Source organism: Brachyistius frenatus, unplaced genomic scaffold, assembly GCF_029030835.1.
Source record: "Brachyistius frenatus isolate BFR_SWC_R1_liver_20210118 unplaced genomic scaffold, ASM2903083v1 Contig_9, whole genome shotgun sequence".
Lineage (NCBI taxonomy): Eukaryota > Metazoa > Chordata > Actinopteri > Embiotocidae > Brachyistius > Brachyistius frenatus.
This window is the reverse complement of record NW_027210608.1, coordinates 6,695,266-6,723,060: the sequence shown is the minus strand read 5'-3', so window position 1 is coordinate 6,723,060 and position 27,795 is coordinate 6,695,266. Positions and strand designations below refer to the sequence as shown.

The 27,795-nt window shown below is 41.2% G+C and overlaps 1 protein-coding gene across 1 annotated transcript; it reads left to right on the top strand.

The window, feature by feature from the left end:
• The first annotated feature begins 14 nt into the window (after positions 1 to 14).
• Positions 15 to 27,534, top strand: LOC138616294 (RNA polymerase II elongation factor ELL-like). Its single transcript, XM_069690508.1, has 12 exons — positions 15 to 159; positions 739 to 786; positions 15,179 to 15,306; positions 16,457 to 16,620; positions 18,387 to 18,631; positions 20,548 to 20,672; positions 21,159 to 21,261; positions 21,639 to 22,122; positions 22,762 to 22,813; positions 23,225 to 23,396; positions 23,509 to 23,553; positions 24,708 to 27,534. Exons 1-12 carry the CDS (start codon positions 22 to 24, stop codon positions 24,816 to 24,818), a joined length of 1,815 nt encoding a protein of 604 aa, XP_069546609.1. The 5' UTR covers positions 15 to 21; the 3' UTR covers positions 24,819 to 27,534.
• The last annotated feature ends 261 nt before the right edge of the window (positions 27,535 to 27,795 follow it).

The window sequence follows — 27,795 nt, the reverse complement described above, 5'->3', positions numbered from 1 at the left end:
GGGCAGCGAGAAAAGCCAGCGATGGCTTCGCTCAGGCAGGAGCACCACTATGGGCTCTCCTGTGGAAAAAATAACAAAAACAGCCCCAACAGGACGCTGTTCCATGTCAAGCTGACGGACACGGCTATCAGGGCGCTGGAGGCGTACCAAAACCTCAAGGTAGAGTTTCCCTGTGCGCGTTTGGGGATCAATTCAAGTCTTACACTTCTCAAAGTTTTCGGTTGTGCTTTTCTTCCTTGTAAAATTCACTGTTACCTTTGTGTTAAATTACTGTTTGTTAAGGCTTCTTTTTTTTTATTTAATTTTTTTATTTTATTAATGTAGTTGTTGACATGATGTAGTCAGTTTTGTGGTACAGACAGTCGCTCCAGTTACTTCTAACTGCGTTTCCTTCTGAATCATTTGGCTTCATTGCTGCATAGCAGGACTGAACCCCTGTGATTGTCGGGAAAGACAGAGTCCGTCAGCTGTTTGCTGGGAAACCTTCGTGGTGCTTCAAAGTACAGCAGGCAACCCGCAGGCTGCATAGTTATCTAATTGACTAGTAGGCTAGTTCGTCTCATAATTAGCTCCAGGGGAGACCATTAACGGCACACGGGCATTATTGATTGTGTAACTTTAATTTGCATTTAAACAGATTACGCCGTGTGTTGACTGGACTAATTGAGATTAAGGAATTCACATGAACAAATATATGACACAACACATGGCTTATCTCTCGTTCTCCTCTTCCCTCAGGGGTCTTTACCAAGTGAACCATCGATTTGTTTTAAAGGAAATCAAGGGGTAAGTTTGCTCTCATTCTCTAACGTTAATTTAGTCACATTAACAGCCCATGTGATGGGCAATTGATCAACATAAAACAAGGCTTTATTTCCTTATCTGCCAATGGATACATTACAAGATGAGTGGTTGTGTTAAAAAAAAAAAAAAGGCAACACTCCTTAAAACAAAGGCAAACAATTTCTTAAATTCAAGAACTGCAAAGACGCTATTGCTCATCACACGTTTGTGTTGACTCTCATGCCCCACTGTGCTGCCACCAAGGTCAGAGGACTCATGGGAGCCGGTCTTCTCCTGCAGATAGGAGGCAGGCAGGTTACTGGGTCAGGCTGGTGACTGTGGAGAGGCTTTGTTTGGTCAGCGAGCTGCGCTGGGAAAAGGATGCGAGGAAAGAGGGAGGGAAGGAGAAGTGCACACACACACACACACATGGACTGCCATGTCCACGTCTGCCTCTGCCAGATTCAACAGTGAGGAAAGGAGTTATCAGGAGTCAAATGAGGAACCTTCGTTGACGACAGACCTGCCTTGCGCATGTTGTTTTTGTTTGGGAATTTTTATATCTGTGTGCATGTGTACAATACATTTGAAGCACCAATCAGCAGCATCTTTCTGTGGCTCTTTAAATTGAACCATAATCTGCAGTAAGTAGCCTGAACTGTGTGTTTTGATTTAAGCCAAGGGGAAGATTTACTTGTCAGTCAATGCTAATTGCGCAGGCTGGTTGGAATGAGTATTAACCCCCTTTCCTGTCATGGCAAGATGAAGTGAGTTGTTTTTGTGGGGGGGTTTGTGTGGCTAAACCTGTAAATATGCATGGTGGGAGAGTGCGAGTTGCTTCGTCTGAGTTTGAAGCGCTGGGGTACTTTTTACAAGATAGTTTTAACTCAAAAAGGGCAGTCGGCTTGATTTAGACTTCCTGACCGTCAGAATCATTCTTACAGTTTTGGTGTGGTGGATGTGGCTCCGTAACTCATCCTCAATGTGTTCAGTCTGAAGTTTCTGAACTGACTCAAGTTGTCATGTGGGATTGATTGCTGAGATAGTAATTCTCTGAGCAGGGGTCAAGTGTTGGAGGTGAGGGGGCGGTCAGTTTGCTTTTTTTCTTTTTCCCCTATTGTTTGTTTTCAGGGGAGTTTTAGCTCTGTAGATCTCAACTGCAACTCTCAGTGCACACGGATATGTGTGGCATTAAATTAGAAAGAATGCTGCAAATCCAAAGCTGTGTGACTTGAGTATATCCTGCAGTGCACCAAAACTAAACTTGATGATTGGATTCATGTTATTTTATCAGAAATTGAAGTGCCTGTTCAATAAAGTGCTTTAAAATAGACACACATGGTTGACCTAAGAGAAGAAGTTTACTAGCTTTATTCTGTACTGGATGCAAAAGGGAAATGGCAGCTGTTAAAATCCAAAGAAAGGCAATAAAACTGATATTTGAACCAGGGTTAATTCCAGTGGAGATTTATTGTAAGAGAGCTGTACTGTAGCGACACGTCAGGAGACGTTTCCTTGACAGTTCATCTGTTGTCATTGTGATGGCGGAAGGATTGCAGGGAATTTTTCACCCCTCCCAGCACACGGCACAGAGAGCTAAAGTTATTAGCAAAATGAATGTTTAGAGGTAATTACAGGAGTCATGATGCTCTTGATTACAGCGTGAGGCATCATGACTTCAGTTTGCATTAGCTTTCGCTGTCTGCCTGACTCAGACATTCATAAATCTGTGTCTGTGTGTGGAGCGCTGGCACACTTATGCTGCAGTAATAGCTATGCTGATGACATGAACTCTGGCCTACTAATTTTCCTGTCCTGTTCCCGGGCTGGAGTCCCACTTTTTCCTGTGTGTGTGTGTGTGTGTGTGTGTGTGTGTGTGTGTGTGTGTGTGTGTGTGTGTGTGTGTGTGTGTGTGTGTGTGTGTGTGTGTGTGTGTGTGTGTGTGTGTGTGTGTGTGTGTGAATTGAAGAGAGAGCACACCTTTATGCTAAAGTGTGTGTAAGTGATACACTGCATGTCTGCATGCATCAGTATGCATTGCATTTTTTTATTTGCTTGCTGTGACCTTGTGGGGATGGTTATTTTTTATGCGGGTGTGTTTGTTTTTGCTGTGTCCTGTGTGGTCTGAAGACATGATTTATTCATGTCCCACCTCCTTTTTCCTGTCTTGCCCCCTGTGCCCATTGTGCTGCAGTTGTTGGCCTGCTTGGACCCGAGTGGGTCCCTTGAGGACCCGCCGTGTGTGGTGTGTGGGTGTGTGTGTGTTTGTTTGGTTGGTTTGGCTGCGTGAATGAAAGACAGAGAAAACTTTGCCCCTTGGCTTTCTACAAGTATCCATGTCTGAGTGTAGGTTGTTTTTTTTGTTTGTCTGTGTGTGTGTTTAAGCTGCCTGTGCTGAGATCCTATGAGTCCCCTCTGATTGTGTTCTGTCTCCTCTGATTTGAATAACAATGAGCGGGGGAATGCAGGCTGCCTTGTCACTTGGATCACCCAAAATGAATCAATTTATTCAGCCCAATGTGTTACAGTCAGTCCAGATGTGTTGTGGCCTGCCCGGAGGGTTTGTTTGTGCCCAGCATGATAGAAACATCCCTGCTGTGCATCTAATGGAGTGGAGACTCGAACTAAGAACAGTGCAAACATCTTCCATCTTTAACATTTGCTTATTTAACCATGACCAAAGTTGAATGTTTAGTGTTTTAGCTGACATCTCTGAAACACTGATGTTGCTTTCAATGCGGTGGATGCTTCTGAGGTGTGTAGGAATAAGAACTGGTTAATTATCTTAAAGCAGTGAAGAAAATACGCTCTTTATTTGAGCATAAATCATTTTGAAACATTGAGTGTTAAACAACACGTGGAAAGGTGTAGGGCATTAAAGCACAAGTCCATATTTTCACTTTGCACTGCATTTCAGTAATCTCCTCAGTGTAGCGCATGTGCTGCGTATGTCACTTGTTATAAATGTATGTTGTTTTCCCTCAGATCTCGTTAATCGGTGTGTGTGCCCACAAAGGGAAAATTGTTAAGGGATTATGATGTTTTTAACATCGGTTATAGCTTGCAACTTTTCTGTAAAAAGCCAAGAATGAAAATCTTGTGCAGCGACCAGATTACATATTTATTTAGCGAAGGTGTGAGTGGAGGGCGTAGACAAGCGTCCCTCTGAGATCTGGCCATGGCAGCGCTGGAAAAAAGTGCTCTCTGTCCGACGAAGAAGCTCAGAGATACGAAGCACATCTCGGCTCGCTGAGGAACGTGTCCCGTCTTAATTCCCTCATGTGAAAATTCACACCATAAGTTAATGACGCATAACGAGGTACTTGTTCCGCCACACACACACACACACACACACACACACACACACACACACACACACACACGTGTGGGTCATGGTATGGCATGGCCCTAAATGTCTAGAAACATAGCATTCTGCAAGGATCCCAACGCTTTGGGGGACGAGGAAGGATGGGGCAGTCGTCGGACACAGTGACCCACAATTTGTTGAAGTTGACAGTCTGGCCCTCGGGCACCTACCGGAGACGTATCGTTCTTGGCATTACAGCCAGAAACCTCGGGGGATGCTCGTGGCACTGCACCCCTTCCTCCTCCTTCGTGCCTTCCCTCTTCTGCCCGAGCGCTGGAGCCTGCAGCTCTGGCAGCAGCTCTGCCCCTCTGTGAAATTGCAAATGAAAAGGAATGGAAGGTGATTACACTCCGAGGCTTGATTACATGCACTGTCTCCCACTCGAGGCGGCCACATTAATCACCCAGTGTCGGCATGTGGAACTCGGCACGAGAGAAGACGCCGCGTAGCTCCGAGCGCCAACTGACTTGACTGTGGGATCATAAACACGCGGCTGCAGGAAAACGCGCATAAATGCGACTTTCTTTCTTTGCGTGCTCTTCTCCAGCTCGGCTGCCCCCCCCCAGTCCTCCTCTCCTCCTCCTCACAGACGGAGACACAGACACACATTGTTTTTTTTGTATCTCTGTCCTTCATTGTGGTGGGGACTTGCCTTAAATGGCATGTGTCAACTTGTGGCCCTGGGAACCATTCAGCTCTTTTCTTTGTGATGAGAAGTAGTGTTTACTGAAGTGTGGGGACGAATAGGGTGGTGGCTGGCTGCCTGTCTGAGCGTGTGTGTTTATTTGTGCGTGTGTGTGTCCCTAGGCCAGTGGCGAAGATGTTTGGCTGATAGCTAGACTTTGGCCTTTCTCCCTCCTCACTCTTATGAGTGGCAGTAATGCTGATTACACCCTGGTGAGAGGAGCTGGAGCTGAGCCTCTCTTTGCTCACACTGGATTAACACACACACACACACACACACACACACACACACACACACAGTTTGCATTAGCAGCCTTCCCAGAGAAACTTGCCTCCTGCTGATAGCAGACAGCAGTGGTGGAGACAAGTTTCATTCCCTCCTCCTCCTCCTCCCTCTCCTCCTCCTCCTCCTCCCTCTCCTCCTATCAACCAGAAAGGGGAAGCAGTGCCATGGCATCCCACTCTGGAGCCGAGGAGGCCAGGACAAAAGACGGCCTGTTTTCAGAAGGCCATTACTCAGGCTGCAGAGGATGTGGAAACAATAGGCTGCATGAGATCTACACCCAGACCCCACATTCAACCAAAAGCTAGCAGGAAACATAAGCCCTGTGCAGCGACAGCAGTCTCTCACAGTTTTTGTTCAATCGACTTTATAGTTTGATGAAGCCAGGAAAATGAGCCTTTCCCGTCCTGCATCTTCCACGGGTTGACACATTTATGACAGTAGAGAGTGAACTGAGGCTCATTAAGACAGTGTTGCCACACAGACTGGCAGTCTTGGCTTTTATTGTCAAAACTCGAGCAGGAATGCCAGCGGGGTTTTTTTCTCAGGTGGAAATTTTCAACCTTGATGCAGGTCAACTGGATAGTTTTGGTATTTATAGATGAGCAAAAATAATCCGATTATTTTCAAAGGTTATTTAAACAAAATAGTAAATAATAATAATAAAGAAAGCTATAAAGGGGAAGAAGGGCAATAACTATCCACATAATTTTCAAATATAATAATCGTACAGACTTACTGCAGAGTAAAATTTGCCCCCTCTTCTTCCATCACAGTACAATAACACTGTTGACTGTGTTTCTTGGTTGCTTGTATATTATATGTATATTATATATATAGATATATACTGTACTGTATGTGTATATATATATATATATATATATATATATATATATATATATATGTTGACTGTGTTTATTGGTTTGTTGTATATAATATATATAGATATTTAATGTACTGTATATATACTGTATGTACTGTGCATTTTATATTTTTTATTTTTTATTTTATTGCTTTTCTATTATATTATATTATTCTATTCTATTATTATTTTATTCTGTTGTTTCTATTATTGCTCCTGTATGTATGCTGCTGTGGCGAAAAAAAATTCCCCTCGGGGATTAATAAAGTATAAAGCTACCTACCTACCTACCTACTCTTACCCATTGGACAACGTTCCAGTTGTTGTATAATGAGGTTTTCAAAATTTTAATACTAATAATCCAATTGCCAATTCAGTGATTATTTGTCAGGCGCTACAATCGCGGTGTCATGTTTTCTCCTTAGGCTGCTTACGGGTGCTTCCATTGAATGTCCTGGGTCAGAGAGAAGCAGATGGGTGGTGGCTTGTAATGGTGGAAAAGTTTCTAACTGCCTTCTTTTTGTTAGTTGTGATTATGTTTCGTGAAAGTTATTGTAACTTGATTTGTTCAAGGGTTAAGGACATTTGTTGTCTCAGTATCTTAACCTAAAACACTTTACATTACTGTGTTGTGTTCACATTAGAGCAGCTTGTGAAAGTTATCTCGACGAATCATCGGTCACAAAACCCTCAGTTGACTGAAATCCCTTTTTTAGTGTTATTTTGGGCACAGACATTGAACCACTGACCTTCCTCCGGTGGATGGAGAAGAGCTGAGTACTGTCGGCCCACGGAGGGCTACTGGAGTGAAACTGCCCATCAAGGGTCTGAGGTTAAGGTTCAGAGTGACGGCCCAGAGCTGGGTGTCCCTGGACTGGGATCCCGCACTGGTCTCCGCATGCACCGTCCTTGAAAAAAAAGTGCCACCTAGAGTGCATCAGTCAGGTGGAGGTGGTGGGGGTCACAGGGTCATCTGTTCAGGAGTAAGGCTCGACTAGAGTGTGATTTTGATCATGAAGAGAAGGGCCTCTGGACACACGAGGGGTAGTGACGGAGGGAAACGCCTCCACTGCCCGCCGCTAAAAGCAGAAAGGGGGAGAGACCCTTGACAATTCAGAGGCAAAGGAAAGTGCTGAGGATTTTCTGCTTGACAGATCAGAAAGGAATTATTATTGAACAGCCAAATCCAATTCGCGTACAACCCGAGTTCATTTGCCCTAATGTGAATATCGCCAAGTTCTTTTCGAAATTCAAGTCTTGGCTTGACTGTTTGCATGACGCCGCACAAAGTGGACTGAAATATGACACGCACACACAAACACACAAACAAACACAATACAAGTGCATTCACAGAAACATGCAAGTCACATGGAGACATACAGAGGCAGAGTAAAATATGGACTCGCACTCACAGACACCACTGTACATGCGAGTATTTTCACAGAGATGTCATTCAACTCAAAAAGCCAAGGAGCTCAAAGAACTGCAAGTCACAACTCGTCAAACCTAAAACTGCTGCTGCTGCCACTGTGCTCCCTTACATAAGCAGCTGGGGTGAAAAGTTGAAATGTCTTCACATTTATTCAGCCTAATTTCTAACATGATAAATATAGCAAGATCTGAACAAAAATGTCGGCGGCCTGAGGGAACGGATGCGTGAGTGAGATGGAGGGCGTGACCTGCTCTCTTCGGTTCAGTCTCTAAAAAGAGAGAATAAGAAAATGTCATTGAAGTGAACGGCGTGCAATAAAATTGCAGCCCATTTATCACTGTATGGCAGCGTGGGGTTTGTTTGGTTTGTATTTGTCCCTGTGGACACTGATACGAAGTGTTTTCACTGAATTAGGCTGATTAGGCCTCCTGTCAGGACTGTTTGGTTGATTGACGGCTCTGCTCTTAGCCTGGTTGCACATGTCAGGGCGGGACGAATGACACTTTTGTTATTATAGCCCAATCGCACCAACATCTCAAATGGTGAACATTTTGAATGAAATCTGTTCCTTACACATGTGACTTTTAACCAAATCTGCATGTAGAATAACCCTTCAGATTATTTCCTTTGCTTTGAAAGCTTGTATTGAAAAACTAAAAAAGGAGTCTGTGAGTCTGACAGAAACAGGCAAACCGATAAAACTGAAATGAACGAAGAAAACAGATGGAGAGACAGGCCCACGCCAAGAATAATGCCTTTGAAAGAGACAGACAGACAGAGAGAGAGAGAGAGAGACAGACAGACAGGCAGACATTTCACACAGGCAGAATTAGTGAAAAGAGCAACCAGGACAAGACTGTCCCAGCTGTGTTACTTACAATCAGAGTGGTGAATGTCTAGAGTGAAACAGAGTTCGGTTCAGGGACTCGACTGGAGTGACAGTTTGGGTTAAAAGTTAACATATGTTGAAACACCCATCAGATTCAGGCTCCTTTTGCTGTGCCTCTTTGCCTTTTGGCCTCCGGGGGTCACTGAGCATTACTGGGGTCATAAGTCACTTTCAAGGCGATTTTTATTGCATCCATTTCTTAAGAATAGACCCTTGCTGCTTCTTGTATTTACACTTAACCATCCTGGTAACTTGCAGCTTGTTTTGTTGCCGCGTTTTCTTGTCTTTTCTTTTGCTCAATCAAGAATCACAAAGATCAGAAGCAACCCACTGATTTTCTGAATATTTTACTTGAAAGGAAGACGATAAATATTTCATTATTCATGGTCAGTTGAATTCTTTAAGTGCCAAATCCTTTGTAAGAGCTCCTCTCCGGGTTTGAATTGCAGTGTGTGCCTCTCAGGAGAATGCACTGGGCTCTTTGCTGTGGGCCCCATCGGCTGGGAACGAGAGTGCTTGTTGTAGTTTGCACAGCAGAGGTCTCAAAGTCTGCCCGTGGGGGTCGTACGAGCAGACATCGCCGGATAAATGTCAGTGAGCGCGCCGACGTGCAATGCATGACTGGGCATCTGCAACAGCTGGAAATACTGTGACGGCACACAGCACAATCTGGCGGACACATCCGTAAATTATTAATTGTTACAGAGCAGGAAGATCAGAGGAAATGTCCTCCGATGACCCCCTCGCTGACTAAGTAACACGTTTGTTTCCAAAGTAGGTTGTTCCTTTTCAGTATAAAATTTCAGCATTCATCTTTGATAGACTTAATTTTCACCCAGAAGTGCTTTACATCTGCAGCTCTTCCAGACAAACAGAAATGTTTTGAACTGAATTCTTATTTTCCCCACTTACAAAATGTGATGCTGCTAAAAAAAAAAAAAAAAAGTTTTGTTGGAACAACACAATTATAATTTTATAACTTTGTTTGGCTCGTAAACTATGTTCCTGTAAAGTGGCGTTTATCCAGCTTACTAACTGTATTTTAGCCTTCTGCTACACTAATAACTCCTCGTAAAAAAAGCTAATCATGCTTTATGTGAACTTTGGATATCAGAAGTCGTGTTCAAAACAAGCAGCAGAGCTCTGCATCGTCTGTCTGGGCTGTTTCAAGTAACTCGCATGAGCAGCACTGGCCAGGTGAACATTTAAATGTGCGCTGACCTTAATTCCTCTTCAGGGTTCATGTTCTTTTTGATTGTGGCTAGTTTATAATAATGGATGAGGATGACGTGTTGTTTTTTTTTGTTCCAACAATAGTCTAAAACCTAAAGATATTCTGTTAAAATGTATATGACATATGGTGTACTTGATGGCAAACGGTAGGTTACACATCGAGTGATGTCAGCATTCATTTTAAGTTATGTTACATAAACCTGAACTTTTTCTGTGTGCAAACCATAGTTGGTGTTAAAGGGACTATATAGTATAAATACTGATTTCCATTTTTTTTCTTTTTCTTTGTTATTAAACATTTGTTACATTAATATTTTATGTGGAAGAAAACAGTGGTCAATCCATCAGAGCGCGATTAAGCTACAAGAGGCGGCCAATCAGAAGACAGGGGCACTGATATTTATGCACCTTAAAGACATGTACACAAAACAGCCTGTTGTTGGTAGAGCTGCAGAGGGGGAAAAAAAATGAAGAGAAAAGGTCCAAAATGTCATTTAGATGGCTTTTAGTAATTAAAACCACAAACATATCTTCTAAATAATATCAGGACTGCAAATAAAAAGTGTAACAATGGGACCTTTAAAAGTATCTTTGCTGAAAACATTTTTTATAGCAGTAAGAAAGAACCACGACTCGGTTAAAACATGACTAAGTACCTCACAAAGCCAATAGCTAACATGCTTACAGTAACGGCAGTATTATACTTCTGTGTCCGCGAGTACTCGAGAGTCCGTGAGGCTACGGAAAATCGAAAGTTTAGGAGAGGCTGTGTGGAGAGGTCTGTCACCACTTGGATCTCAACAGTTTGCCTTTTAAATTCAACAACAATCAAATGTGCAACCATAATGGGGACATTGCCCACAGTTTAGGAATAGACATCGATCTACAGTCATGATTGAACCACGTTCTCAAAGAGTACTACTACACGTCCACGGTGTTCGCAATTTATTGATGGTTTTGCTGAGGCTTGTAGCCCTTAAGACTATTTCTCAAACTGCAGTTTGCAACTGAAACAAGAACTCTTGTTTAGTGCAGCTCTGACTGCCAGCTGCTTCTCTGGTTTCACAACTAATTTAAAGTTTCACAATGGGGATGGGGATTTCTTGAAATGATTTGTGGGTGTAAGATGGTTTAAACTCACAGATATGTTAGTGCTGGCCGTGGCATCTGTATTTAAAGCACTCTTTTATTTGTATCACTAAGAGGTTGTTGAAAAAGGAAGTACGTAAACTGTATAAATATTTAGTTGCACGATCTGACGATCTAAGTGGTCATTTAACCGAAAGAACACACATCGCAGTTGTGAAATGTTGACAAAAATGTCTCATGGTGTCAAATAATCCATACGGTGATCTGCTCAGTGTTACAACATGTTTTCTTACCATCTTTCTGTCTCCTGCAAACAATGGGATATCCAGTGTTAACCTGGAGGCTGTAACTGTGTCATTAAAGGGCTGGCCCCAGGCAAACATTGCGCAACCCAGCACAGGACACATTAAAATTCAAATTATGTCAGAAACTGAGATCCACAAGTGCGGCTGGATGCAAGCTGCTCTGTGCTACGAGAGTTCAGCCATACTATAAACAGTTTGTGTGAATTCCTGCGGTGAAAGCCTGCGTGTGAGGACATGTGCAGCAGGCTGATAAGAAAAAAGAGCCAACTGCTTTGTTGCATAGTTGTGTCAAAACATCTGAGGTGACTTTTAAAGACAGCAACACAGAAGTAACGGGGCCGCCCCTCTGAAATGGAACTGAGCGGCAGTCGCAACATTTATTAGTTCAGATCAGATTGATAGTCTATTGATCTCCGAGTCGTGGTCAGTGTCCGTTATCTTCTGAAGCAGAAATGTAATTTATAAATACACTCAACTGTCAACCATTTACCTGATTGTCTGCAGGACTGGAAGTTAAACTGTGATTGATTAGGGGACTGACCATATCTGTCATTCAGCATTTGTTTACACTGGCGCACACACAGATAAAGACGCGACCATTAAAGTGATGGTGCTTGCAGATACATAAAGAATTTGTATAGGAGCTGCGGCTGGATTTTGCAGCAGTTTGCCCTGGGTTTAAATGTGTGCACGCTGCATGATAAACTGTGCACCTGCTAATTTCGATTGATAAGCCAACAAACACTTAAGCTTACATCTCATCTTACTCTTAAGAGTTTCAGCACTGCTGAGGCAGGACCAAAATAACTGCTTTGTGCATAGTTTGGTTTTAAAATCTCGTCTATCAGGAAGTGCATGCCGTTTAGATTGAGTGTTTTGTTTTTACCTCTGTCACTGTGATTTGTCATTTGTTGTGATTGAATGGTTTAGAAATTAAAAAAAATAAAAACACAGTTGCACATAAACGACTGGTCTTGAGAGCTGGCAGTTGCTTATGCAACATTTACATTGAGTGGGATTTGTGTACCCGATTCATTTGTCTCCACTCACTCCTGAGGGAAAGAGCTGATTCTTGAATTGCTAAATGCTCCACTGTGTTCAAAGGCGAGCTGCTGACTCTTTCAGTCTGACGTTTGTTGCTGAGGTGATGTACCGTGCGTTTTTAGAGCTTTTTCTCTGAAAATGATGCTATGACAGTGAACCAAAACATCAAGTTATGTGCTTAACGATGAGCTTAAAGGTACTAAAAAAAAAAGTAATTTGATCTTTTGCTAATATAAACATGATATATTTTAACAATAGCCATCGGTAAGAGGACATTACACATGACATAAATACATAGTTCCCATTTTAGAGTCTTTATTAAAACCACACTCAGTTAAAATAATTATAGACACCATTTCCAGGTTTAAGAAATCTGAGCAGTGACTGGACACGATTGGCTAAGTGGGACCAGAGCCGTGTAGCAGAGACTAAACCGAAGATAGCACTGGAAATCCCCCACTATAACTGCACTTTAACTGCTTCCCACCCCAAAGCGACGCCAGCAACATGAGGAATGGGACGGATATGAAGCTGCTGATCCCTCGGCCACTGTTCAGAGGCAATAGAAAATAGTCGTGATGACAGTGTGGATCTCTGATGCGCACTGAGATTTAACTTGCTGCATTTATTGTAGCGCATGACTAGCTCTTTAAGAACTGGCCTTCACTCACTCGTGTGTCCCCTAAAACTCCTTTTGTGCTTCTGTTGCAAATTTCCCATAAAACTACATGGAGGTCACATTGAATATTTTCTGAATTTTACTTTCGTAGACTTGCAATAACATCTGTGTCAGTGGTCAGATCAGCGTGGATGCTAACTTTGTTCTGATCCCCATTTTTCTGGATCTGTTATTATATGTCTGTGTGTGTTCGCGTGTTGCGTTGGTCTGCCCTGGAGGTTGCAGCCTTGGCTCTGGTGCGCTCGTCTGAGTCTGCCAGGAGATCTCATGGACGCCTCAGTGGAGCGGACTCTTAAGAACATAGTTTACCCAATGAGATTTATTTAAAGTTACAGAGCTTTATGGTATTTATACGAGGCCACGTTGAGATGTCTTTGAAAACAAAAGCGGCGCTTTTGTCCTTTCTTAAAAAGCCGTATATAACCTCATGATGTCATTTCAGCGGAGTATTTCTCCACAGCTCATTTGTCATAGTCCAAGTGCTTTAGTCTCAAACAACTGCACTGTGTTTCTGTTATCTCCCAGATTTTCCCCAGCGACATTGATCAGATCATGCTTGTATATCTTCCTATACTCTTGACAGAAGACTCATTCATGCGTCATCTGGTTTCACTGCGCTTTTCCCAACCTCTGTGGAACGTGAATCAGACACCACTGGTCTTTGACATACGCAGAATAGGGTTTTGTTTTGTTTTTGACGTCACGTTGTTTAAATGACTGGTATTGAACAGTTTGTGTAATGTAATATAATTCGTCATGTGGGAGTTTGAGTGCGTCGGTACTTCTTCTATAGTGTTTCAATGCAAACACGAGTCAGTAAAGAAAATATACATTGTAAGAAGAAGAAGAAGAAGAATTTGGAAGCAAATGAGGTTAAACAATGCATGTCCATTTGTTATGTTTTTGTTTTCCCTTAGATTTTCATTTCGAGCTGTCAAGGATGATAAAACATTGGCTGGTCAGAGGGTTTGTCCAGTTTTGGGGTAAAATATGTAAATTTTCCTTTTTAAATTCAGGGTGCTTAGTTGGAGGGTGATGAAACCTGCAATAAATGAACACCTTTTTAAGGTGATATGATAAACTTGTTATCAATCAGCTGCTCACTTACACCTCCAGCAGTGACAGAGTTTGGAGTTATGTCCAATATTTAGTCTCGTTTATCTCCGTGTTTGGTCTCTACCAACTCACAAGGGGAAATCTGTTTCTCTGGCACTATGTAAACCAGCCAGACATTTTCTCGTCCTGCCTTCTGTGTAATGCTCAGCAGGTGATGTACAGTGGCTTTTTAGAGCTTCCTCGCTCTGGCAGAAACGATGCTACGAGAATGAATCAAAACCGTACATTTTCAGGACAGACAACTCGACAAAGAGCTCACTATAAAGTAGCAGATTTATAGGATATTTCTCAGTGGGCTTGTCGGTACGAGTATCCCCATTCACATCGTCATATTGTTTTCACGTTTGATTCAACGATATAAAAATGTTGACTGTAGCAAATTTAAGGTTTTGTTCAGCCCCCGAGCTTTTCCTGCTGTGGCACCCATCTGGCTGTCCCTCCAAGTAATCTCTGAGTCTGTTGCTCAGATTGCAATTAAATTTACAAAGCACATTTATGTGCCCCAGAGGTTGAACCATTTTTGTGTTGAAAGCTCCCTGAGCTTTTCTCTTGTGCAATTCTCAGCCTAGAGAACATATGTTATGATATTTCATCATCTCTTGGGCTGCAAATATTGTTGTACACGTTTCATTTCATTAGTTTCCCTTTATCCTCCTCTTCTGTTGTTTTTGCTCCTAAAATGTTTTTTTTTTTTTTTTTTTTTAAACAAGGGTTAGGTGTATTCTTAGCCCCACCTGCAATTAAAGAAAAATACTTGGTGTGCTTTTTTCCCCAACATCTTTTTCTTGTATTTGCATGTATTGAACAGCGCAGCCGGCAGGCGATATTGTCAAGCTTTTTTTTTTTTTAGAGTGAACTATTCCTTTCAGGGCTTTTTAACTACAATAGTCGAAGTCTGATCTCGACAGTGGGCTCGTTGGTTTTGAAAATAGAAACTTCACTGATTTATGTTGATTGCAAAAACCTTGGCTTTGGATGGCCTCGTGTCCTTGGCTACAATACATTTGGCATGCGAGTTTGTCTGAAATTCTGCTGAGTAGGTAATTGCTTTTCCCTGCAATAAGTTGACAATTTGAAAGATAATAAGATGTATAAACTCTTAGGAAAATGTTGACAAGTTAAAGCAACTGGCTGGTACCAAGCCAATGAAAGAATATAAGCATGTTTTTACTGCATGTGGTCGTGCCCACATACAGTACACATAACCTGTTTTTATGGCCAAAATCATGATGAAAACTGGCAGAAAAACCTGGAATATGTGTTGCACATTGTGTGGTGACATGTATTGTTTGTATGTGTGGAGTTTGGATATAGGAACATTACTTGTATAGCTGCTTTTGCAGACATTTTCACACGTTCGTTTCTGTTTTAAAGAATTCTTTTAACCAGTTTTTCTATCGTTTCCTTCGCAGTACATCAAGATCCCAGCTCCCACATCACAGTCACCTTCTGCTCCTCGCGTCTTCTCCTTCTACTTATCCAGCGACAGCAAAGACCAGCCGCAAGCCAGCTTTGACTGCATCCATCAATATGTTTCGAGGTATGGAGTTTTTCAGTATCGACGGTGAAGTACAACCATGTTTATTTCCACCAAAATTTTTCCACCAAATGCTACTTTTATCCAATATAAGACCCTGTCTTAAACACCAGTGAAGCATTTTTGTATGTATTTTTATTTTCTACATAAATCAGCAATGAAATTTAACAAATATTTTCTGCAAAAACAAATTCTTCAGTTTCCGGATATGTTTGATCTGATACACTTTTTGTGACTTCAGATGACAGAATTTTTTTCATCATAGATTAGCAGCTCGCAATTCACCACATTTTTTAAAACCTGATTCTTCCAGCTCTCTCTATGCTCATATATCATGAGACAGTTCGCTCGCAGCTGGCCGTACACAGCACGGCACCATTGTAATTTCCTGTATATTTCTGAGCTGAGCCTCTCATTACTGTGACCTGTGATGCTTTATTTATGGACTGGATATGCTTGGAAACTGAAGGTTACGCTCTGTTGCTGCCTCTTGCTGCCAGATGGCTAATTGTGGTCTTGACTTTAACTAGTTGTGGTTTCAGTCAGTTGCTGCAGCCAAAAGAAACAGCGCAACAGCATGAGGGCGAGATATAGCTCTCTCCGGCTTCATATTTGTTTAGTTTTTTTTTTTTTTTTTTTTTTTTGTAGGGTTAAATGGACGTAATGGTCAGCGGTCACGTATGTAATTGTGTTGTAAAAAAGGAATATTGGATTGGGGAACAGTTCCTATTTTTATATATTTAAAAACAAAAGGATTTGGCAGCATAGTAAATCCCTGATTTATTTACAGCATTAATGCAGTCCAGGTTCACGTGTTAAACTTTTTGCTTTTGTCCAAGATGATCCTTGTTTTGCAAGCATGCTGGCAGGAGCTAAAGTATTCCTGGTGGTTTTCCACAGGATCTAAACTGCTTTGAACCAGGATATCTGGCTTTCACGGCTGTAGCAGGCTGTGGAGCTATATCTAGCCTGTGACATGACATACAGAAACCATAGACCTGTCTTCTACCGCAAAGCCACGTTAAAATTGTGGGGAAATTTAGTATGCCGCGTGGCGCCTATACTGATAGCTAACAAGACTGTGTCCTTGCAGTGTTTTTACTGTGGAGTCGGAAGAAAGCTGTTCAAATAGCTTTGTGTTTTTATTTCGCAGTGACGGCCGTGAGCAGCTGGAAGGTCAAGGCAGCATCCAGGACAAGATCACCGTGTGTGCCACAGACGACTCCTACCAGATGACCCGCGAGAGGATGTCTCAGGTGGAGAAGGACAGCTGGAGCCGCTCCGCCATTGAGATCAAACCTGGAGCCACACATCCAAGTAAGATTAGGCAAGAGGCCCCGTAATGAAAAAAACAGAGGATCGGAGGCTGACACAGCTGCAGAGTTTCATGGGGAAGGGTCAAACAGCTCTAAGTTTGGAGAGAGATCAACAAATTGGATGTGGACACAATGGTGCCCTATAAAAACAAAAATAAAAGTATTATAGCACCAATAAAAGTCAGGAATATTTGCCTTATTTGAAAAATATTGCTTAAAGCTTAAAACCAGATATTTTCCTATTGTGATGTGTAATGAAAGCAGATGTGTGGGCTGTGTTTTTGGTTATACAAGTTGAGACCAAAACCTAATTATTGTCTCCAGTATTTATTATTTTTTATTCATGTTTTTTGTTTTTCAGTCTGACTTTGTGTCTTTTCTTAAATCTGTCTTTTAAAAGAGTGTTGACCAAATAGGTGCTCTAAATGATTTCATAGGTTGTTAAATGAATTTGCTGCCCTGTGGTGCCACAAGCTTATCTGTTCAAAGTTATCACAAATTTCTAATGATGAAGAAAAGTTGGCAAAATTTTTGCAATGCAACTAGAAATTCAAAGATGATACGCTCGTGTGTTTTCTAAGATCATAATCATCAAGAATACCTTAGAGCATATTAATCATACAAAGACATGAACTGGAAAGCTACGCTCTCTTTTTTTTTTTCTCTTCTCCAACCTTTGCCGCTGTTATGCAATATTTTTTTCTTGGCCCAATTCTAGACCCCCATGTCAGTCCTGGAGCTCCAGGGAGGAACTCTGGCTGGTTTAGACCAAATTTAGACTGTGTGGATTGTGTAACATCAGATCTTTTAGATGAAGATGACATAGCAGCATACAGTATGCCTAAAGGGGAAACATGTATTAAGTGCAGTCTAAATTCCTCCCTCAGCCTCGGCAGGGTGTCATAAACACAGTGCACATTATAAAGCATGCCAAAACCTACAGCGCATGCATCTGACACACCACACACCGTAATTAGGACATAGTTCAGTATATTTTCATCATGATTAATGACTGTTTGTAGACAGATGAAAATGCATGGGGTTGTTATCTCTTGGCAGGACACACTTTTGTGGTTGAACAGAAAGCTTTCTCTTCCTGCCCCTCTCCACCCTCTCTGACCTTCAAAGCGCAGATTAACCTATAATGGGATTAGCACAGAGAGAGAGGTAGCTTTCACTGCTCTGACATGCCCCACCCGTCTGCAGCAGCGGTGTAGGCAATAATCAATCAAATGCTTACATTTGAGGAGAAATATCTGCAGACCTGCATGCACATGTGATCTAAAGATAATGTAGAAGATATGTGGATGAATATTCACACATCCACAACCGGTTGTCACGACAGTGCAGCCCACAGAGCGTGTTCCCCGTGTTGAACAGGTGAAAGCAGCGTTGAGAGGTTCAAAATCATCTCGCTGCCTTTGTTGGACCTCCTACATAAAAATGTGAAATGCTTTTGATTTTTGTGTCAACGTGACACATTTCACTGAGGCCCACTTTCCCTGCTGCGGATTTACAAACGAGCTCCAATGAGTTTAAATTTAAGTCTCTCTAAATGTCAGGAAACTCTGAAGACTTGATTTCTTGATTACTGACATATTAAAAGGAAAATAATATGCTGTAATATGTATAACAACACAGGCTTTATGCAATTTGTCCTATTGATATGATAAAGTGTAGAGTTTTGGTGGTAATGTAATCCAAATGCAACTACAAGAATTTAGATGTATCACTTAAATTAACCGTGTTTTCATTCTCTGTGTTCAGGTAAATGTGTCAAGTACCACAAGAGGCCAGCTCCTCCGTCTGCCTCAGACAGCAGCTTCTATAAGCAGTCTGCCAACAACCGGAGGAGCGGCGGCACGGCCACCCCGACCCAGAAGCCCCTGAGGGACCGCATCATCCACCTGCTGGCTCTCAAAGCATACAGAAAACCAGAGCTGCTGCTGTGGCTAGAAAGAGAACGAGCCGGCCCCAAGGACAAGGCCGAGCTTGGTGCCATACTGGAGGAGGTACTGAGACACAATACTGCATTTGAACACAAACGCTTACATGCATGCGCAGACACACCCTTAACACGGCATCTAAAAAAAAAAAAAACACCACGCACACGGTCACTTGTGTGTTCGCTCATACATTTGACCTGCACATTTGCACACTACCCACACATAAAAACATACCGAGTTACATGCACACACATTTACATGTATTGGCTCCTGTCTGGTGAGTGTGTTTTGAAATGAAAGCCCACATGAAAAACTATGTATATTAACAAAGTGCTCCAACCTACCGTCAACACATTATACAATGTATTTGACACTATTAAAAAAAGAAAGACATCCGTTTCAAGGAACTACCACCAATGTTTCACACTAAAATCACAATATTTAAAAATAGCGATGATTTTAAACTGTGTGACCCAGGATCTAACAAAAATCTTCTTTCAGGCAAGCAAACATATAATCTTGGGCTGAAAGAAACACGGACCCTTCGTGCTTTAACTGAAGCTGTGATTGTTATTGTAAAATATAATGTACATTTTGTCCATATACATTTTTGAGTAATTGATAAATGATGTTTGTGCATTTGTACTGCTGCCATTGGTGTGTGTGTGTGTGTGTGTGTGTGTGTGTGTGTGTGTGTGTGTGTGTGTGTGTGTGTGTGTGTGTGTGCGCGCGCGCGTGTGTGTGTGTGTGTGCGCGCGCTGTGTGTATGTGTGTGCGCCTGTGTGTGTCTGTCCGTGTGAGTAATTAGGTCGCTGCTGTAATTGTCTCTGCAGAGATTGTGTTTGCTGTTGGGCGGGCTGCTCTGTCAGGCGGCCCCAGAAAGATAGATGTTCTGAAAGGCAGTCTGACGAGAGGTTAAAGTCACTGAGAGAGAAAGTCTGAGACTCCCTGATGGGAACAGAATCACAGAGAAATACTTTTGCTTTTCAGGAATGTGGATGAGCCACTGTAGCACATCCTGGTCCATCTTAGCTAATATATTTAAGTATTTTTGTAATTACACAGTTTATTAATTATTCTAGTAACACAAGTTTTCAGCTCGCCTGACAGTTGACAAAATAAAAGCTGGAATATACATACATGTACATGTAGGTTCAATTTCAAATCAAGAGAGGCGTTTAAAATGTTTTCAAAATACAATTTTGACTTTATCAAAGTAGTTAGACACTATTTTGGGTATTTTACATCAGGCCTGTTCTTTTTTTTAGCACAGCCACATTTTTCATCTCCTACAGTAATAAAATAAACAGACTTGTTAAACAAATGTAGAACATGTATCTACTTTTCATATGACTGTTTCTGAATAAGTTATCAGTATTGTATTTTGTGGAGTAATTTATGGTATCTAGAAATCACAAAAACAACCAATTTGGGCCTATTAAACCATTAAACTGCCATATAATAAAATATCATATTTGTATTATAACAATGTGTCAAATGACAAAGAGGATGATTGTAGCTTGTAGTTTTATAGCCTACAACTTTACTATCTTGGTTCACTATCACCACTCGCATGTTGTTTTAGGCCACAGCAGGCAGCTGGTTCACTATAAAACTCACTGCACCCTACTTACCCAGCACCGAGCGGCAGACAAAATTAGCACCTAGCTGGTTGGCATGTTGGAGAATGTAACTGCTCAACAGCCAGATGTTTCCTTCGGGAGCTGGTAGAGACCAAAAACTAAAAAGTAAAAATTTGACTTTAATTTGCCCGGTGGTCGGAGACACCGTGAAGTCCCGACACAGTAATTCACATAATCGTAGAAACATCACACCAATAGAGCTTATTTTGTTACGTAGATGGAGTAAAACTAAGCTTTCTATCAACTGTGGTTAAGCTGTGTGCACAGTTTTGAAGTTCAGAAATTAAAGGCATTAATGGGAGTTAAAATTAATGTCATGTGGTGTCTTGGATATTTCAGGTTGCCAAAGTGAATCCCAAAGACAGCAGCTACTCGCTGAAGGATGACTTCTACAGGCATGTGCAGAGGGACTGGCCAGGCTACAGCGAGGAGGAAAGGCAGCTTATCAGCAGGCTGCTAGCCAGGTGAGTTGGACACAGGCGGATACGTGGATGCCTTTAACAACAGACTAATGATTTCAATCTGCTACTGTCATTACACAGCTTCTTTCTCTGTGACGTGGGGTGTACAAACAAGTCTGTCTTCACTTTTGTCCGGGCCACTTTTTGCTGTTGATTATTGTCAGCACAGACTGGTGGTGAAAGTCATTATCACGACTGACAAATTGCTGTTACTTAAATTTTTTTTTTTAAATGGCAATTGGACCTGGAAACGTTATTTTCCGCTTGACAGTCTCGCAGCTTCCAGCAGGCACAGGCCCTATTAGTCACCTTTTCACCTCTCGCCCACATCCTCAGCTCTTAGTCCCACAAATCTGTTCCATTTTCATGTTCAGCTTTAGTAGGTCTCCAGTAAACCGGCATAACTTTGGAGTTAAAACTGAGCGTTTCTAAATTCCACGTAGATGATATATTTGTGTCTCATTGCCTTGTCCTCTCTCTGTTTAACAGGAAGTTGCAGCCTCATATCAGCAACCAATCAAAGAATCTTCAAGGAAACTCGTTGATACTGAAAACCTCAGAGGATCAAAGCGTAGCAAAAAATCCTGCACTGGTAAATGACCCTTTTTTTTTTGTTTTCCATGAACCTTTCAATATGTGTGGAAGTCACCAATCTGTTTGTAAATTTGCTGCTGCTTTTTTTATCGTGGTTTCTGCACATGTAAATGAGTGCCGTTTGCATTTGAATTGCTGCCCTCCAGTCTTCACCTTCTGCCTTTGACCTGTTGGTTTTTGATGTCTGCTGGTTTTTAAGTTACACGGGTGAAGTCACTTGAAGAGAAGTGAGGTTGTGATTGGTATTCGGTTCATGACTTTAAACGTCAAATTAATAAGCTAAGTTTCAGGCTGTTTGTGTGGCTTGTGTAAAAAAATAAATAATATTTAAGAGATAAAAGTTGATTTCTCAAATTTTCTTTCTTTCTTTTCCAGAAACGCCCCGTGCCTTTTGACTCACTGGAAAGGCTAGCAGCTAAGAGACAAAAACTTACAGACCAGAGGTTACAACAGCAGCCCGCTGTAAACGGACTCTTAAACAATAAAGGAGCACACGATAATGCAACCTTTACCCTCAACCCCAGTTTCCACACAAAGACTGAGTTTCAAAGGACAAGTACCCATACTGATTACCAAAATGGCTTACCAGGGGGCAACAATGGCTTTCCTCTAATGCACAAACTGCCCAGCAGCTCTGACAGACCTGCTTCAGAGACCACGGAGCGGGAACCCAAAGTGAACTTCCTCCCGCCCCACCGTGACCCAGACTGCGCTCAGCAGCAGCTCGCCAGCAGCCAGCACAGAAAGAAGAAATCTAAAAAGCACAAAGACAAGGAGCGGGAGAGGTTAAAAGACGAGAAGCGAAGCGAATGGTTACAGACGAGCCCTGATCTCAAGCAGCAGTCAGGCAAACTTGACAGTAAGGCCTTTTTCTTTTTACACAAATTAATATTTTGGCTGATATGGTTTTTGGTCAAATAATGAGATCAGTGATGAGAGGGGGAAGTCTTTGTTGATTTTGACCACATCCCTGCTTTTATAGGTCTTTTTTGATTTCCATGCAACAGTCTTTATTGCTCCCGAGACTACTGAGCTGTCACGTCTCCAAAACACCCTCTTTGTTGTTATGTGTCCGAAATGCAGTTTCTCTCGTGAAGTTGAACCACTTATATTTAAAAACTGTTGATCAGTAGTAATTGTGTGCGAGGTCGCTCTGAGTGGCCGTTTATCTGACAGCCCCCTGGCGCTTTTGTACAATATTGTCTCGTAAGCGTGGCTGTGTGCGCTCCCTTAAGATCGCCCTCTTGAGTCCTCAGTGTGTTATGTGGCTGACTGACTCAACAACATCTTGAGTGGTGCACTGGGTCTCTTAAGCCGAGAGGTCTCCTGACACCCACAAGCTCCTAGCTTGTGTGCACAAGGGAGGGCGGGGACACTCGCACAGTGGCTTTTAGCAATACAAAAACACATTGATTGACATTCAGATAATAGAAAAGTATCGTGCAGAAGACTCCACTGTCGCTAATGTCGTTTTCTTCATCTCGTCTTTGTGCTTCAGATCCCGACATCACAAGTGCTGTGGCCTCAGAGGAGAAGCCGGATTATGTGCTGTAAGTCTAAACGTGTGTTAAAGTAATTGTTCCATGTAGTGTCACTGTTATACTTTCCTTTTATTTATTATTTGTTGGTTATATAAAGTAGATGAAAAGGGAAGATTCAAGTGATGAATGCTACCATAGCCACATAGCACTGTGCTGCCATCTAGTGTCAAGAAGCGGTACGACACAAGTAGAACATTTTAATTTGGATTTGAGATAATTGTCTCTTTTAGAAAACCCAACATCACATGAGTTAAATAAAAGAGTGTGACTGCTGAACTATATCCTATGACAAAATTCAGATGTAGAAGTGTATCTTTATGCTGTAATCTGTTGCAACAGGCCGAATACATTGTGTGTCAGGCCATATAACGTCACAGATACATCATCGCTGAGTGTGTTTGTCTGCGTGACTCCTTGTAGCACCTACAGCAAGATAAGGAGTTTGGAGCAGCGTGAGAGGTACCAGGAGGATTTCTGTGCAGAGTATGACGAGTACAAAGACCTCCATTCCCGGATCGCCACCATAACTCACATGTTTGTTCAGCTGGGGTCCAAGATCAAGAGCCTGTCCCCCGGCACACAGGAATATAAGGTACTTCTAGACATCCAGATCTGATCTGATACAAGGCACACAGTGCTGAATTGGGATATTAGTCTATGCAGATAAATGAACAATTTAATGATTTGTATTTTGTACCATTTAGATAATGGAAGACCAAATACTCGAAAAGTACAACAAGTATCGAAAGGTAAGTGAAACATTTAAACACACAGAAATCTTTTTTTTACACCGTAGCTAAGAAACACTTAACATTTCAACAGAACTACATTTTAATTTAGCAGAAACTGGGTGCTAATAACTTGATATCGGTGCCAGAACTTGTTGTGCGTTAAGTTTGATCATTTTTTTTATTACAGTGCTGTTAAATAATTCGTGTTTACTAGAGAAATGCATCACACCAGGGTGGAAAGATCATCATCCAAAAAGGTTTCTGCCTTTGGTCACTAAAGCTTTTGGATGAAACCAACACAGATTATTTGTCTATCACTCTGAGAACTGTAGGAGTATTTACGGTCTTAAAATGTATCCCAAAAAGGAAGTTAGGGAACAAGGAATTATAATATCATCAGCCAATGTGAAGGAGGTGAAAGTTTTTCTCAGACTGCAGCTAATTAGTATATATATATATATATATATTTTTTTTTTTTATAACATTCATATAGAAAGCAATATGTATGAAGTAAAACCTTTTGAAAGGTGCTTTGTATTTGATTACCCTTTGAGACACATTGCCACAGAATGTCTAAAAAGACATTTGAATTATGTTTTTTTTTAAATTATTATTATTATTATTATTATTTTATTATTTATTGTTAAAGTGTTCAAACTTTCCGTAGTTATGCACCACAAAGCATGAAAAGATATTCATCATAAATCAGGGCTCACAAATCTGGTTGCTACCAGCTTTCTTTAAATAACTGTGTGCACCATATACTGTAGCTGGACCCTGAAATAACTGCATTCTCATTTAGGTCATTCAGGTAACTGGACCTCCAAGGAAATATCTTTTTATAGATTTATCAGCTATGTTTAGTTTAAGACAATCACAAGATTACTGACAATACATAAACACTGTGAACTCTGAAAGGAAAAAGTCAGCAGTAAACTCTTTAACCCGCTTTATTTTTAATGTTGTTTTGTTTTTGTAATAGGCGAAAGTGTAGCAGTATGGCATTAGTTTGAGAAGGGCTGTTGCTGTTGTCTTACACTTTGCTCCTTTTTATTTCCCATGATCAGATATTATCCATACTGGTTAATGGCAATCATTTTTAGCTTGGTGTAAAGAATAAGTGTAACGGTGTAAAACCCCTTTTTATTTACACACTTTCTTCCTCTTCACAGAAGTTTCCAGGCTACCGGGAAGAGAAGAAACGCTGCGAGTATCTCCATGAGAAACTGTCATACATCAAACAGCTGATTATAGACTATGATGACTCCAAGGCTTCCTCATAGCATTGGCTCTCAGATTCTTATGTATGGAACTCCCTATTATGCCCAAGTGTCAAACAAAGCATTTTTACAGGAGAGTGATACAAAAGGTTTTGAATCAAGCCACAGTTGTCGATACAGACCGCTTCTGCTGGGACCACGGATGATGCTGTGGGCACGAATGATATGAAATCAATAGCAGATTTCGCTCTGGTCTTTTTTAAGCCTGTTTGTTTCCAAGTCATTATTTCTTAATCGATGTCTTGTTGATGTGAAACATCCAAGGGAGGGGCAAAGACAGTCAGCCTTGCTGAAACCAGAGTCAGTGTAAGCCATTGAGATGGAAATAGTCTGTGAAAGTAGCAACAACTTTAACTTCTACACTTTGTTTTTGACACTTGTTAAGTCAAACATTCCTTCAGGCAGTTTCTTCCCTCTCCTTCTTTCTAAAGATTTCATTAGGCAGCGTAAAAGAGAAAATATACGCATCAAAGGGGCCTCATTTGATAAAGGATTGAAGCCGACCATTGCAAAAAAACTGAAATATTGTAAGTCATTTCATCTCGTATGTAGCGTCATGTCTTATTATGCAAATGGAGGGGATAATTCTACCTTTTCCCACTGCAGTCTCCCTCAATATTTCAGGAACTTGAATTGAAGCAGGGGGAGTTTAAAGCAACTGCTGCATCATGATATTTAAAAGTGGATTTTTAAGTAAATCTAAAAGAAGTTTACCATACATTGGAAACAAGTGAAATAGTATCACCCTTATGGCAGTTTTTGAACAGAATAATGTATTAAGATTTAGATATTTTGCAATACAGCCCCTGAGAGGCTCCCACTGTTCACCTGGATTGATCTGGTTAGTTTGTTTTCTGAATGGAGAATGTGATCCTGACTCATCACGTATTTCATTCAGATTCATTTCGAAAGCAGCTGCACCCAATGAGCAAAAACTGGAAATTAATTAAGTGGTTGAACACCAATAAGTTAAGGGATATGCCGTCCCCCAAATGCACCTGAGTTTATATAAAGTATTTTTTAACCACACTCCCTTTTATTACAACGACTGGTAAATGGACCAAAATGCTCAGACATAAAGCAGCAAGTCTAGTTTAAAGTATTTTAGCCTACTGGAAAAAAAAGTATCTCTATCTCTTTTTGCGTAGAACTACTGATGTATTTATTTTTTAAGCCCTCTTCTTCTGTCCTCTGTCTTTCGTCGGCCTCCACAGCTCGTAGCGTCCAATCTTGTGAAATCAAAATGTAACAAAGCAGCTGGGGGAGCAAGGTGGGAGAGGTTGTGTGTAGATGAAAGGTATCGTAATATATTGTGTTTTTTCCCGACACAGTTGTGGACAGTCTCTGGGTTACAGAAGCCCCAATGTTCTCTAAACATGAATGGGTTAATATTGCGACGGAAGGCCTCGGGTGAGATGTTAGCAGCCGCTTCACCCACTGAAAGGATTCACTCGCTCGCTATTAAAGGGGATAAAAATAGTATCGGACGCTACTTTAGTATTGTAAGGCATGAGCATGGTGTGAAACTGAATCCACCAGAGGAGATAGTAATCCTAAGGTTTGAAAATTGAGACAGGAAATGGGAGAGAATACTAAATTGGGGACTTTTATAGTGTACAGTGAAGGATGTCAGAATCGGCTCTAGATAGTTGATTTTCAGGATAATGTGCCGCCTTGTTGGTAAAAAGTTGTGTTTTCTGGGTACTTTAAATGCTAGCCTATAGGGTTTTATAGCCTTCTATTCCCAGGTAATAATCGGTGCCCATTCAGACTGTAACTGTTCATTGTGGTTGCAGTTTTGGTACTGAACATCATTACACAGTCAATGACAAAGAAGCCTTAAAACGACTCTTTTATAGGACAAAGTCTTCAAACTGCCAATATTAAAAAGAATAAATCATCCACACACATTTGTTATCTGCCTTATATTACTGCTACCTGTTACATTTACAATGTTTTAAATGAATGCCAACAGTGGCTTTCTGTATTCATAATGGAATTTAGAAATTGTCTAGTTCAAAGTTTGATTGGCCGTGATGACGCTTACTCATCAGTTGCATTTGTAATCCTTCAGGTACTTTTTTTTTTTTGTTCGTTTATATCAATCATCATTGAGGTAAATATTCAGGTATTTGTCATTAGGAATACCACTGATGTGATGTGCATCTCATTTGACTTTCGTGGAACGTGGAGTAGTTTGATTGAAAGACTGTCCTCGGCGGTTTCAGCCATACTTCAAGCGCAAAATGTCCATTTTAGAAGTAATGCTCCATCACTTTCAGGTAGTGGTGGTAATTATGAGAAGGATTCGGAGGGGAAACAAATAATGCTGTCAGGTAGCTGATTGAAAACCACAAGTATCTGGAGAATATTGAATTTGATGGAGACTATAATTATTAATTTGGATATTGAGTATGGTGGAAGTATCACTGGTCTTGGAGACAGAATTTCTCTTTACAAAATCACTGAATTAATTTTATGTATCTGTGCAAGTCTTAATCACAAGCTCCAATAACAAGTTTGTAAAAGGTTTGTGTTTTTTTTAAGGTTTTTTTTGGACTAGTGCTTACATCAGTGTGTACTGCACAGCAGATGTTTTTATGTACTACACACCTGCTGAAGGGGCCTCAGTCACAGAGGAGAGGAGAGTATGCATTATGAACGTTTACTAATGTACACTTTCTCCTGTGATGTGCAAAGTTCAAAAGAATAAAAATGTCAGTGATACTTACTTTTGCAGGTTCTGCTTTTTTGAGTCGCTCTTTGAATTGTGTTTTCTTTAATCGCGCCGTTTTTGACTGCATTTGTTGCGATATTGATCACATGCCCAGAAGGTGCCCAGCACACACTGAGACCTCAAACAGCCACGGGGGAATTTAAAACTCTTGTCCGCCTCTTCAGATTGAACCCCTTTTATGACAGCCATTTAATATAAGTAAAGGCTCTATTAAGGGGTAGTAAATTGTTTTATAGATCTGAT